This window comes from Lates calcarifer, unplaced genomic scaffold (assembly GCF_001640805.2).
Source record: "Lates calcarifer isolate ASB-BC8 unplaced genomic scaffold, TLL_Latcal_v3 _unitig_2026_quiver_651, whole genome shotgun sequence".
Classification (NCBI taxonomy): domain Eukaryota; kingdom Metazoa; phylum Chordata; class Actinopteri; family Centropomidae; genus Lates; species Lates calcarifer.
The window spans coordinates 98,886-111,775 of NW_026115928.1; the positions used below are offsets into that span (position 1 = coordinate 98,886).

At 44.4% G+C, this 12,890-nt stretch overlaps 1 protein-coding gene across 1 annotated transcript; it reads left to right on the forward strand.

Moving 5' to 3' along the window:
* The first annotated feature begins 372 nt into the window (after positions 1-372).
* stard15 (StAR-related lipid transfer (START) domain containing 15) lies at positions 373-10,351 on the forward strand. Its single transcript, XM_018689107.2, has 6 exons — positions 373-684; positions 7,683-7,830; positions 7,953-8,056; positions 8,497-8,614; positions 8,866-8,918; positions 8,995-10,351. Exons 1-6 carry the CDS (start codon positions 538-540, stop codon positions 9,208-9,210), a joined length of 786 nt encoding a protein of 261 aa, XP_018544623.1. The 5' UTR covers positions 373-537; the 3' UTR covers positions 9,211-10,351.
* Positions 10,352-12,890: the final 2,539 nt, after the last annotated feature.

Consider the following 12,890-nt stretch of genomic DNA (forward strand, 5'->3'; position numbering starts at 1 on the left):
TTCACTCACCTGCTGCTGTTCACTCACCTGCACAGATACTGCAGCAGCGTTAACATGTGAATAAGATGAAGCTGTGTTTATCATCATGACAGAAGATCAAACTGTCCTGTCCTGTCTGAGATATTGAAGGTCACACTACAGAAGATAAATTTGCAGTCTGGATCCAGAACCCAGGTCCAGGATCCAGGATCAAGGGTCTGGGACAGTCCTAAGCAGAGACAGACTTCAGTTTCCTCTAATCTCCACTTACTGAGTCAGTTCCTTAAGGTTGGAGCAGAGTGAAACCTCTCTCCTCTCAGTCCCATCTGTGGTGAGAGTCAGAGGGAGGAAGCAGAGACCTGCAGAGACCGGAGCAGTCTGACGGAGCAGAGACCGAAGCAGCAGAACCCTCTCTCTGGTTCAGGTCACTTCACTGAGACTCAAAACTACAGCTGTGTGACCAACTGTGAGGACTACAGAGGGGGAGGGAGGGGGACACTCATGTGAAGATCAACTCCAGCTCCTCCACTTATATTTGGTTCTGGTTCTGGTTCTGAAATGCCGGTGCAAATCCCGGACGACTCAGACTTCTCCTCCTTCAAAGACCAGTGTTTGAGCTCTGATGGATGGATCAGCCGCTACAACAAGGGAGGGGTGACGGTGTGGTGCCGGGAGGAGGAGAGCAAGACGGTCCAGAAACTCAAGGTGAGGAACCTGCACCACCTGCAACTACACTACCAACACCACCACCAACACCTGCACTACACCACCAACACCAACAACACCTGCAACTACACCACCAACACCATCACTAACACCTGTAACTACACCACCAACACCTGCACTACACCAACAACACCTGCAACTACACCATCACCAACACCTGCACTACACCAACAACACCAACAACACCTGCAACTACACCACCAACACCTGCACTACACCGACAACACCATCACTAACACCTGTAACTACACCACCAACACCTGCAACTACACCATCACCAACACCTGCACTACACCAACAACACCAACAACACCTGCAACTACACCACCAACACCTTCACTACACCAACAACACCTGCAACTACACCATCACCAACACCTGCACTACACCAACAACACCAACAACACCTGCAACTACACCACCAACACCATCACTAACACCTGTAACTACAACAACAACAACACCTGCAACTACACCAACAACACCATCACTAACACCTGTAACTACACCACCAACACCTTCACTACACCAACAACACCTGCAACTACACCATCACCAACACCTGCACTACACCAACAACACCTACAACTACACCACCAACACCAACAGAACCATCTGAGACTGAGTCTAGTCCAGCAGTCCTTTAACAATCCCAAAGGTCCAATTTGTGTTTAGTCTGTGCTAATGAACTAAACCAGTTTAGGTCTGTAACCTGACTGTTCAGAATAAATGACATAAAGAGATGTTTCTCTCTGAGGTCAGAATATTTAGTCCCACAGGGTTCAGGTCTGGGTCCTCTGCTTCTCTTGTGGTTTTTATTGATCTGATGTTTCAGTGTTGATAGAATCAGAGGTGATGTGTTTGAGTGTTAACAACAATAATAGAGTTTATTAAATTATCATTAAACTTCAACAGAGTCCTGTGATTTGATGCCCACTTGTCATTAGTTCAGTTCCAGTCAGTTACTCAGAGTAAATATTTAGAGACATTGACCTGGATGTAAAACCTGGTTCAACCTGTTTCAGTTATTAATGTAAATTTACACTGAGCTCAGATCTGAGTGTCATTCTACTTCTTCACTGTGACGAGAGGAAGCTGATAAGTTACAGTTTTTGCATCAATGAAGAAAAACAAAGTTTGATTCTAGCAGGTGCTAATGTTAGCCAGGTAACCTAGCTAATGTTAGCACCCTCATATAAGCTGTGGGTTTTACAGGGTGTTTCAGTTCAGTCCCTGCAAAGTCTGCACTGAGAGAAAACATTAATGAAGAGAATAATCAGTCGATTCAGAATAAAACTGATTTTATTTACTGATTGTTGTTGAGACCTCCCGTCACCATGACAACGGCTGTTTTTACTGGGATGGATAAAGCAGTGGATTCAGACTCTGATCAGGATCAGGATCAGGATAGAAACTGTAGAGGGGAGGGGAGAGTTGATGCCTTGCTGAGTGGCTCCTGGGCAGCAGGTCCTCAATGTGTCAGACAGACTCTGTGACCTTCATGTAGAACAGCTGATCAGAGGTTGTAAACAGCTCGGTGCCTCCTGCAGAGGAAAAGCAAACCGCCGCTCAGCGTCAGTGCGCTGAAAAATTCAGAGCGGAAAGGAAAAGGTAACGGCTGGAAACCTGAGGAGGCGTTCAACCGACACAGAACTGGAGAAGCTCCAGCAGAGAGAGAGGATGGAGACATGAGGACAAACCTGTCCGCCTCAGTCCACGTCAGTTCAGGTCAGAGATTTTCCCTCTTCTGTTGTTTCAGAGGGTGTGTGTGTGTGTGTGTGTGTGTGTGTAGGGGGAAGGGGTCCATCCACAGTCCAGATGACAGATCAGCTAATCAATGTGTGGACACACCTGTCACCTGCAGGTCAAAGCAGTGAGCCAATGAGCAGCAGCCAGTGTTGTGTGGAGGGTTTTCCCTGCCCTGGGTTTCACCTGTCAGGCTGCAGCTTTAATAGTTTAATGTGGATTTAATGGTTGTGGTTTTTCTCAGTTTCTGGTGTTACAGGTGTGATGTACCTGAGTCCACCTCAGGTGAAAGTTCATATTTCACAGTCAGCAGGAGATTAATGAGTTGCTGTCTGAATCTGTGGAGCTGAAACTGACAAGTTCACTCTCAGTGTTTTCAGATTAAAAACTGTAAAAAGCCACAGTGGACTTTAAACAGCAGACAGACTCAGAGAGCAGCTGAGAGGTGGAGACCAAACACAGAGCTACAACAGGGGGAAGAGATTCATCTTCCAAACTCCACCTGAACCATCATGTTGATCTGTGACTGATGTATGTGGAGTTAATTAGCAGGTCTATGTTTCCTGATGAGTCCAGGTTTAATGTAATCAACTGTTACCTGTCCATCTAGTGGACATCAGTGGAACTGCATGTATGTTTGCTGTGTGAGGTCACTGTCTGGTCAGTGAGCTAACAGTTAGCCTCAGCTAACCGATGAGACTGAGAGCAGAAAGACGAGATGTTTAATCTGTCACAGTGACCTCGACCTGGAAACAAATCTGCCTAAGACTGAAACAAACAGCAGCTGATCCCTGATCTGTTTACAGACTCAGGAATGACTGCTCAGCCTGACCTCCTCTCTGCTTCATACAAACAGCTAACAGATAACACACATCAGATTTAATGTCACTGATGCTTCTGACAGACGTCAGAGCTGTTTCTACTGTAAACCTGGTTCACTGTGAGGAACCAGGAACCAGGTGAAGCAGATCATTAGCTCCTAAACCTTTAATTATTGATGAGTTTGACCTGAGACTGACCACAGGAAGTCTCACACACACACACACACTCACACACACACACACACACACACACACACACACACACACACACACACACACACACACAGAGGCAGAGCTGATGATGAGGAGGATGATGAAGATGATGATGATGGCTCCTGTTTTAATAATTCAGAGAGTCTTTCTGTAGCAGTGAGGCGCTTCTTCTCTCACATGAATATTTAAAGTCTCTGGAGCTGGAGCTGGGTGGGGGAGGGGGGTGTTTAACAGTTTCACCTGTGGAAACTAACAGAATGAGGCTGCAGACCTGGAGTATCTGTTCATCAAGAGTCAGAACAGGAATCAGTTTCACCTCTGTGAGTCCAGATCAGTCTGGTCCAGTACAGATCAGTACAGATCAGTCCAGGTTTAACTGATCTGAGCCTGTTTAGACTGAGGTTTATCACCCTGACACCTGTAAAGATCCTCTGCATGGTCGAGTCCAGCTCAGAGGATTTTTTGGGACAGATGAGACAGCCTCCCTGGACTCCTGGACCATGACTCTCTGACAGTCTCAATCCTGGACTCTGTGGGTCTCTGCCTCCATGTCTGATAGCCTGCCTGTTGTCTCAGTCTGACTGATAATACTCACTGTGACAACCTTCTCCACTGACACAGAGCTGTTCTGGTTAAACTGGTTCTGAACCTGAAGTTCGGTTCTTCAGTCTTTAGAACTGTAGACTTGGTCTTTCGGTGTAAACCAGACTAAACTGGTCCAGGATCAGTCTCTGTGCTGACTGAGGAGACAGAGCAGAGGTTTTATCTTCAACATGTCAGTTAAATATTCAGGAATGACTTTAGCTTTAACAGTTTTATCTCATGGTGCATTACAGCTGGTGTTACATTTACTGTCCTGCTGTTTCACTGTAACTTTCAGCTCTGTAGAGTCTCAGAAACCAACAGTCAGTGATGACACAACCTGATCTCTGTGATTTACTGAGTCTGTTACAGAGGAAGGAAAGAGATGAATGTGGATGTTTCCTAAAGCCTTTATGAGCTTTTCTTCCTCAGATCAGAGGAATCTGTTTCTCTGCGGATCTTTGGTCTGGATTGTTGTCAGGGAGACAACATTTCATCCTCAGTTTGTTGTGGTAACGTCACATCAGGAGGAAATGAGCTGGAGCCACGTAAACATATTTAAACTACTTTCCTGCAGCTTTTTCACCCAGCTATTTCCTCTGTGGAGACATTAAAAATGCAAAAGACAGAGAGACACCTCTTCAGAGAGAGACAGGTGGAGGAGGAGGAGGTGTAGAGCCTGCTGCTGAGTGACAGACAGACAAAGACATGAAGCTCAGGACTTTATGAATGATTAAGCTGCAGCAGAGCCGTGCTGATTGAGTTACACGGAGAGTTTTATAGCACTGACCCTCACAATATCTGATGACTGCAGCTCAGCCGAGCCCCATGCTCCTGTAAGATTACAGCAGTGGAAAAAGGTGACGTCCTACAGTACGCAGCCGTCTCACATGATGTCCACTGAGTTCTGACAGGGAGGAGGGAAGGTCTACTTTCAACCCACTCATCAGTCTGTTAGAAAGCTCGCACAGACAACAACAAGGAGGAAAATAACAGGGTGAAAAAGAATGTCTAAAAAACAACATTGACAGAAAGTTAAATACAGCTCAGATCATCAGAGGACTGGATTCACTGATGCGTTCATGGGCCAAGCGTAGTTTAAAGAAGCAAATATAAACATCTGTTCTGGGATGAACTTAGGCTTCAGATGAATCTGCTGCCTGGAATATGTGAAAGATTTTATATTCACAGGATCTGATGAGTGAAGAGATGAGGACTGTGCAAGCGTCCTGAGTCCAGCCTCAGACTGAGGACAGAGTCTCTTACTGACAGACTGCCAAGGTTCTCCTGGATCAGACGGCTGGAGCTCAGTGATTTACTGTCGACTGCAGCAAACTGTTGGACATCAGCACTAATCTCATCAGAGAATCAGAATGACTCGACTGCTTTGCTTGCCTGGGGTTTGTTTGTTTTCAACACAGAGTAGAAAAGTAAAATCTCACACATTCAAACAGAAAGAGGAAAATTCAGTAACAGCAGACATTCAGAGATATACAGAAAGTCAGAATAATAAAATGAACTGGGTTTAATTCTAACAACAGAGGAGCTAGAGCAAATCCCTGTGAAATCACAGAGATGAAGAGTTTTCATCATCACCAGAGATGTCCTGTGGCTGAGGTGATGACTGACATCTCAAGAAAATTAAACATGAAGAAGGACTCATGGGATATATAGTCAGAGGTCAGAGGATCAGTCTGAAACCCCAGAACTCCTGATAAGATCTGAGCAGGAAAAAGTGAAGCTCTGATGTCCTGGTTTGCTGCTCAGGAGCCTCCGAGCAAGGCACCTTATGATCAGGTGTCTCCTGTAATAACAGTCAGTTTATCAACAACCTCTCTGTCCGTTCAGCAGAGCTTCAGATAAACGATCGATCAGACAGAAACACACAGACCTGCTGATTAATGAGTCAAACCGGACAGGTGAGATTTAACAAGGGAGTAATGAGCAGCAGGTGTTCAGTGATGAACAGTGTTTATTGTTATTAGATTTCTTATATTTTCTTTTATTGGAGCAGGGATTCATGGGTAATCTGTGTTTCTTCACCAAGTCAACGACCGTTGATATAAAAGTCTCTGAGTTATTTTTTTCTGCAGTAAAAACTCAGAGCTACAGAATAAAACCAGCAGTGGTTGTGAATCATCAGTGTGTCTCAGATATTACACAACACATCTGCTGCGTTTATAACTCTAATGAAGTCTTCTCTCTGTGTTTCTGCTGCAGTTTGTCTCTGATATTTCTCCTTGGTTAGTCTCAGAAAAACCATCCAGCTGATTTAACACTCAACAAAAACCATATGCAAATATGAAATCATCTTCATGTCTCAGTCCTCTCCACTCAGTGTTTGTCTCCTGCTAGTTTGATGGTTAACAGCTCCTAATGCTTAGAAATGGGTTTATAATATTATGATTCATAAACCCTGCTGTTCAGGGGAAGTGAAGGCATCATGTAGTTCACTGAAACACATCCTCTTTGACCAATAAACTGACACTGGACAAAGACCTGTTTCTACATGTGAAGCTGTTTTAATGTTAATGGTGGTGTAGATGTCATTTTCCTCATCACTTCATCTGCAGAGTTTCTGACTCAGGTTCTACTGAATTCAACCCAACAACAATGTCCTGGACTCATCATCACTAAATCTGCATTATTACCTGCTTATTTCAGATTTCTCTGATGTTCCTGAACCTTACAGTAACATCATCTGTTGTAGCAGAAACAGCTTTACCTGGATCCTAACACTTGATCACAGAACAGTAATGTTGTCCAGCTATAACACGGGACTCTAACTAAACAAAGTGCTGTATTAATAACAGAATATTTATAACACAACATGGACACGTTCCCACTGGTATATGCTGAACTGTGACTCTGATCCTAACGTGACTGAAAACATCTGAAGGTGAAGACACCACGTCAGAAAATTAGTATAGTGATAACACAGTGTCCTTGATAGCTGCTGTGTCCAACACTAATGATTCTGTTCTATTCTGTTCAGTTTATTCTGATTCAGGCTGCAGCTCCTCTAATGTCCACCAGATGGTAATGTGTTTTTTACACATTCATCTCTCAGGACACACTGCTGTTCTGGTTTTAATCATTCATGGGTTCTGGTGTTAATAATGATAATCCTACGGGTTCCTGATCTCTGGAGGTTTAACTGAGTCCTCAGAGTATCAGACACATATTTCTATCTCTCTGTTGTGTTTATCTCTTCAGTCTGATCAACAGTAACAGATGATTTCTGCTGAAACTACCAAAGGAATCAGAACAAGTGAGAAGTGCTGAGAGTTTAAATATCTACAGTTTGATTTTCAGTCACTTCAGTCAAAAAAATCTGAGACCAGGATCTGATGTGAACCTGCAGAGAAACAGGAAACTGGTCACACCTTAACTTTAAAAGGTGGAGGTCCTCGGAGGTTTGTTTGTTTCAGTTGTTCTCTGGTCCTAAAACTCATTGTTTTGAATAATGTGTCACATCAACAGGTTTAGATAAAGGTTTATAGACTCTGATGTTACAGCTGATCAGAGCATCAGATGGTTCTAAACAAACTGTATAAACCAGTCAATTCTGTCTTCAGTAACTGACCGTCCTCCATCTGTCTGTCTGTCTGTCAGATGAGGATAGTGTGTAAAGACGTGACGGCAGAGACACTGTACGACGTCCTCCATGACACCCCCTACCGCAGGAAGTGGGACACCAACATGATTGACACGTATGACATCGGCAGACTGACCGTCAATGCAGACGTCGGATATTACTCCTGTTAGTTCAGCTCATGACCTCAGTCAGCATCTCCTGACCTCTGACTGGATCAGAACTGGATTCTTCATTTATCCGTTTCTGCAGCTCTCATGTGTCTCATCAGTGTTTTAATGTGTTTGAAGGGAAATGTCCGACTCCTCTGAAGAACAGAGACTTTGTGACAATGAGATCTTGGCTTCCTCTTGGCAGCGACTACCTGATCATCAACTACTCTGTCAAACACCCGGTCAGTGTTTCTATTCCTATTTGTAATTGTATTTCAAATTAAGCTGGTTGTGGGTTGTCATGGTAACACAACACACTCTCAGCTTTCAGAGCAGCGACGTAAAGAAAACAAACACAATCAGGACCACATTCAGATGCCTTCAAATGAAGTCACGATAGAAAACAACAGAGGGACTGTACCAGGCCGGGGATCAACCAGAGACCTTTAAAACACATGGTTGTAGGTTAGCTAACTGACCCAGAGAGCTGTAGTATGGCTCTTATTCACTCTGGGTTTGATGTTGTCATTTGTTCTGACTTTATAAACTAGTTACTGTGAGAACTGACAGATAAAGAGCATCAGTCTGTTCAGAGAGGTTCATGTTCAGGTTTGCATCCTGGTTCTAAAGTTTGGGATGAAAACAGTGAACTAAACCTTTAAGTGAAATGTTTCTTCTGCAGCAACATCCTCCTAAGAAGGACTACGTCCGAGCCGTGTCTCTGCTGACTGGGTACCTGATCCAGTCCAACGGAGCCAACTGCTCCACCCTCTACTACCTGACCCAGGTGGACCCCAGAGGTGAGGCTAACACTGACCTTTACAGTAGTCTTTAAACGCAGCACACACACCCTCATCCTCTGTGGTCAGTCTTCACACTGCAAGTCTGTGACAGGAGCTGAAGATACCTGCAAGGAACAATCAGAAAACAACCAGTAAACAGCCAGAAAACAACCAGAAAACAAAACAACCAGAAAACAACCAGAAAACAACCCGTAAACCCAGTTTCCCTCCAGGTCCTCACAGTAACATCTCGTCCTCTCTGTCTGCAGGTTCTCTACCAAAGTGGGTGGTGAACAGAGTATCTCAGTTTGTGGCTCCAAAGGTAAAAACCATCAGTCCATCAGGGTCCAGTACTTGTCTCTGTGTCTCTGTGTCTCACTGTGTCTCTGACCTCACAGGCCATGAGGAAGATCTACAAGGCATCTCTGAAGTATCCGGACTGGAAGAGGAAGCACAACCCAAACCTGAAGCCGTGGATGTTTCCAGAGCAGAACACGCTGCCGTGCATCAGCGTGTCGGAGCTGACGGTGCAGAGAGCCGACTCTCTGGAGAACATCGACGAGAGCGGCCTGACTGAGGAGAAGACGCACCACAGCGACGATGAAGAGACTTAAACACATATAACACAATATCCATCTCTCTCTGCTTTACTGTTTCTTTCTCGTTTCTTTCTCTCTGATGATTCTGTGCCTCCAGGTTCAGTTTAAAGAACAAAACCCTCCTGTTGGTGAGGTTAGTGTGGTTAAAGGCTCTGCTCACCCTCACAGGTGTTTCCAGGTGTTTCAGGTGTTTCCAGGTGTTCAGGTTAAACAACATGCTAGAAATGAGTGAGGTCACCAAACGTGTAAGAACATACAGTGAAATAGAAGTACATCTGATGATTAATAGTAATTACTGATAATCAATGGAGTGAAAAGCTGATCAGATTTTCAGTGATGTGATAAATTCGCTCATCTGTTAAACTGGAACTGAAATGATTCACTGGTTGTTAAAATACCTGATGAGACGTCATTTAACATATTTAATCAGAATAAATGATCTGATTCCATCAGTGAATACATAAATGAAAAGGTTCAGAGTCGGAACGTCCTCAGGTGAAAGTCTCTGTTTCTGAGCATCAGCTCAAAAACCTGTTGTACCATCAGTTTACCACCGGGGGGTGCTGTCATCCACACTGTGAGGATACAGATACAGATCTGAAACTTGTCCTTGTTAACACTGATGAAGAACAGCTGAGTTCACTTATATGTTTCACTATGAACTGACCTGAATTCACCTCTGCTGTCACACTCTGATGATGATGATGATGATGATGATGATGTCTACAGGGTGATCAGCTGCTTTCAGTCGTACTGTTCAGTAAAAACTGAGTCATGTGACCTTAGATGTCCTCTCATGACCTCTGACCTCCTCTGTGATTGGGTCCCTGTAGACATTCAGATTCAGTCTCATCGTGTTTAAACGTGTGTGTGTGTGAGAGAGAGAGAGAGAGAGAGAGAGAGAGAGAGAGAGTCTGCAGTACCTCCCAGTGGACACACACCTTCACTACAGCCTCAGGGTAACAGGCGTCAGGTGAATAATCTCCTCCTCTACAGGCTGATCACTTCCCAATAATTCATCAATAGAAATATTGATTAAAGATGTTTAACCTGAGTCAGAGTCTGAATGTTTGATTGAGGAGGTGAAGCATCTCTCTCATAAACTATCTTTGTTTTGTTAAACAGATTCTACTTTAATCAATAAAGTCGATATTTTTCTGTCAAACTGTCTTTTCTTTTTAACATTTTAAATAACAGCTTTGATTTTACTTTGAGGATTTTAACCATCAGGCAAGTCAAGTCAAGTCAAGTCAAATTTTATTTATCGCCAATTCACAACAGAAGTTATCTTGAGGCACTGTACATATAGAGCAGGTCTAGACTGTACTCTTTATCTTATAAGATTTACAGAGAGAAACCCAACAGATCCACCATGAGCAGCACTAGGCGACTGTGGCAAGGAAAAACTTCCTTTTAAGAGGCAGAAACCTTGAGCAGAACTGGACTCAAGGTGGGCGACCATCTGCCTCGACCGGTTGGGTTTAGACAGAAAGAGAGGGGGTGGGGGAATGGGGTAGGAGAAAGACAACATTGCAGATACACAGACTAAGTCAAAATGTAAATAGTAATAATAATAATAATAATAATAATAATAATAATAATAATAATGATCATTATTATTTTTATAGCTAAAGGGATAATAATGACAAACAGTGAAACATTAGTATCACTAACACTAATAAATGTTTAATTATTGTTGCATCATGGGTTGAGCTGGATCATGGGAGCAGCAGGAGACTCTCCAGCTCTGGAGGCAGAACCCTGCAGTGAGAGACAGTAGCAGAGAGAGAGAGAGAAGCACAGCCTGGGCACTAATGTGCTTGATGGAAGAAACACACAGTTAAAGTGATGCAGTGATATTAAGACAGTCAATAGTAATCTTGTTGGCAGGACATCATGGACAACATTTACTAACTACTAAGCTTAACTAATGCACTGAGACTGACCCAACTCGCCGAAGGACAAATGGTAACCTGAACTAGGAATCGGAATAAAAGAGAATAAAAATGTAAAATCATGCATAACAGAGAGATGTGACGTGTCTGAGGACCTGTCGTCTGGTCTCTGAGTTTAGTCCTGAGCTTCAGGAGTTATTGATGAACCAATCAATAACTCAGGTTGATCACAAACTGATCACAGCCTGATCACAGACAATCACAGACTGATCACATGATCACAGCCTGATCACAGACAATCACAGACTGATCACATGATCACAGCCTGATCACAGGTCAATCACATGATCACAGACTGATCACAGACTGATTACAAGATCAGTAACCATGTGAAGTGTCTGTGAAGGCTCTTCTTCCTGTCTGTGCTGTCTGACGACGCTGTGACGCTACCTGTACCGTACGCCGTGATTCTGTGAGGTCGACACTTACTCGCTACTCCGCTTTCTCTCTTCACTTTCTGTCCTATAGTCTTTTGTTACACATTATTTGCTGCTGCTTTGTACTAATCTATCTTACTTTTGATCGCTACCTGTGTATTGATATTTCCTCTGACTTTAGCCTGTTTGTTGTTAGTTTAATTTAGCTTAGCTGTTTGTAGCCTCATTAGCCTAATTTAAATTGTAGCCTCACCTCTCACTCCTACAGCTAACCTAGCTTAAAGTAACTACTACCATGGCTTGTGTTAGCTGTTCTGCTCTTGAAGACAGGGTGTCTCTGCTAGAGAGACGTGTCCGTCAACTAGAGCAGCTCCTTTCTCCTAGCATTACCTTAGATATGACGGGCACTCCAGATAGCGTTAGCCACGGGCTCGACAGCGAGCCTGTTAGGGCTAGCTTAGCCTCGTCGGCAGTGAGTGCGGAGTTCGTCCCTGTCAGCCTGCGGAAAGGGGCACGTAAGAGCAAGCGACCGGTTGTGTGGCCTGGTCTGCAGTCGCCTCTCCCGACTGCAAACCGGTTTTCGACTCTTGCTAGCCCCGTTGGTAGTCCTGTGCGCCCGCGTGTCTCCCCCGCTCCCGCTGACAGGGCTAAACAACGCACTCTAGTCATAGCGGACTCCATCACTCGCAATGTCAGATTAGCTTCGCCAGCCAATGTTTACTGCCTACCTGGGGCCAGAGCTTCCGACATTGAGGATAATCTTAGGGTGCTGGCATCACGCAGGGAGAAACAGGGGGCTCAGGTACACTCCACACCTAGTTATAGCAACATTGTCATTCATGTCGGCACCAATAACATTAGAATGAAGCAGTCTGAGGTCACCAAAGCTAGTTTAGCTAGGACGTTTGAGTTTGCTAGAAAGATGTGTCGGCATCGATTAGTTGTCTCTGGTCCTTTACCCATGCGGGGTAATGATGAGGTGTACAGTAGATGAACGTCTCTGAACCGCTGGCTGGCTCGTCACTGTAGTGAGCAGGGATATAGTTTTGTGGATAACTGGCCTTCTTTCTGGGGCCGTCCTGACCTGCTGAAGGCAGATGGCCTGCATCCTACCGGAGCAGGCGCTGCTATTTTATCTAGGAATATAGACAGGTGTTTACGTCGGGTTTGACAGTAAGACACTAGTGATCGGCAGGTCGCAGGTGAGTAGAGAACCTGCTAGGTCTTTAGGTGGTGCGGTTTTGGAGTCCACTAGCTTAGATAGCTTAGATGACGAATCTAACCAGGATAATTTGCAGACTTTAGATGCTCAGCCTGATCTACTGCATTGAGACTGTCTCCATTCCCCGCCGTACTATTCACA

What these genes read in the sequence shown, in the direction of transcription:
- stard15 (XM_018689107.2), top strand. Translation starts at nt 538, where the DNA reads ATGCCGGTGCAAATCCCGGACGACTCAGACTTCTCCTCCTTCAAAGAC. An exon ending in AGACGGTCCAGAAACTCAAG is followed by an intron (nt 685 to 7,682) that starts GTGAGGAACCTG and finishes TCTGTCTGTCAG; the next exon opens with ATGAGGATAGTGTGTAAAGA. An exon ending in ACTACTCTGTCAAACACCCG is followed by an intron (nt 8,057 to 8,496) that starts GTCAGTGTTTCT and finishes TTTCTTCTGCAG; the next exon opens with CAACATCCTCCTAAGAAGGA.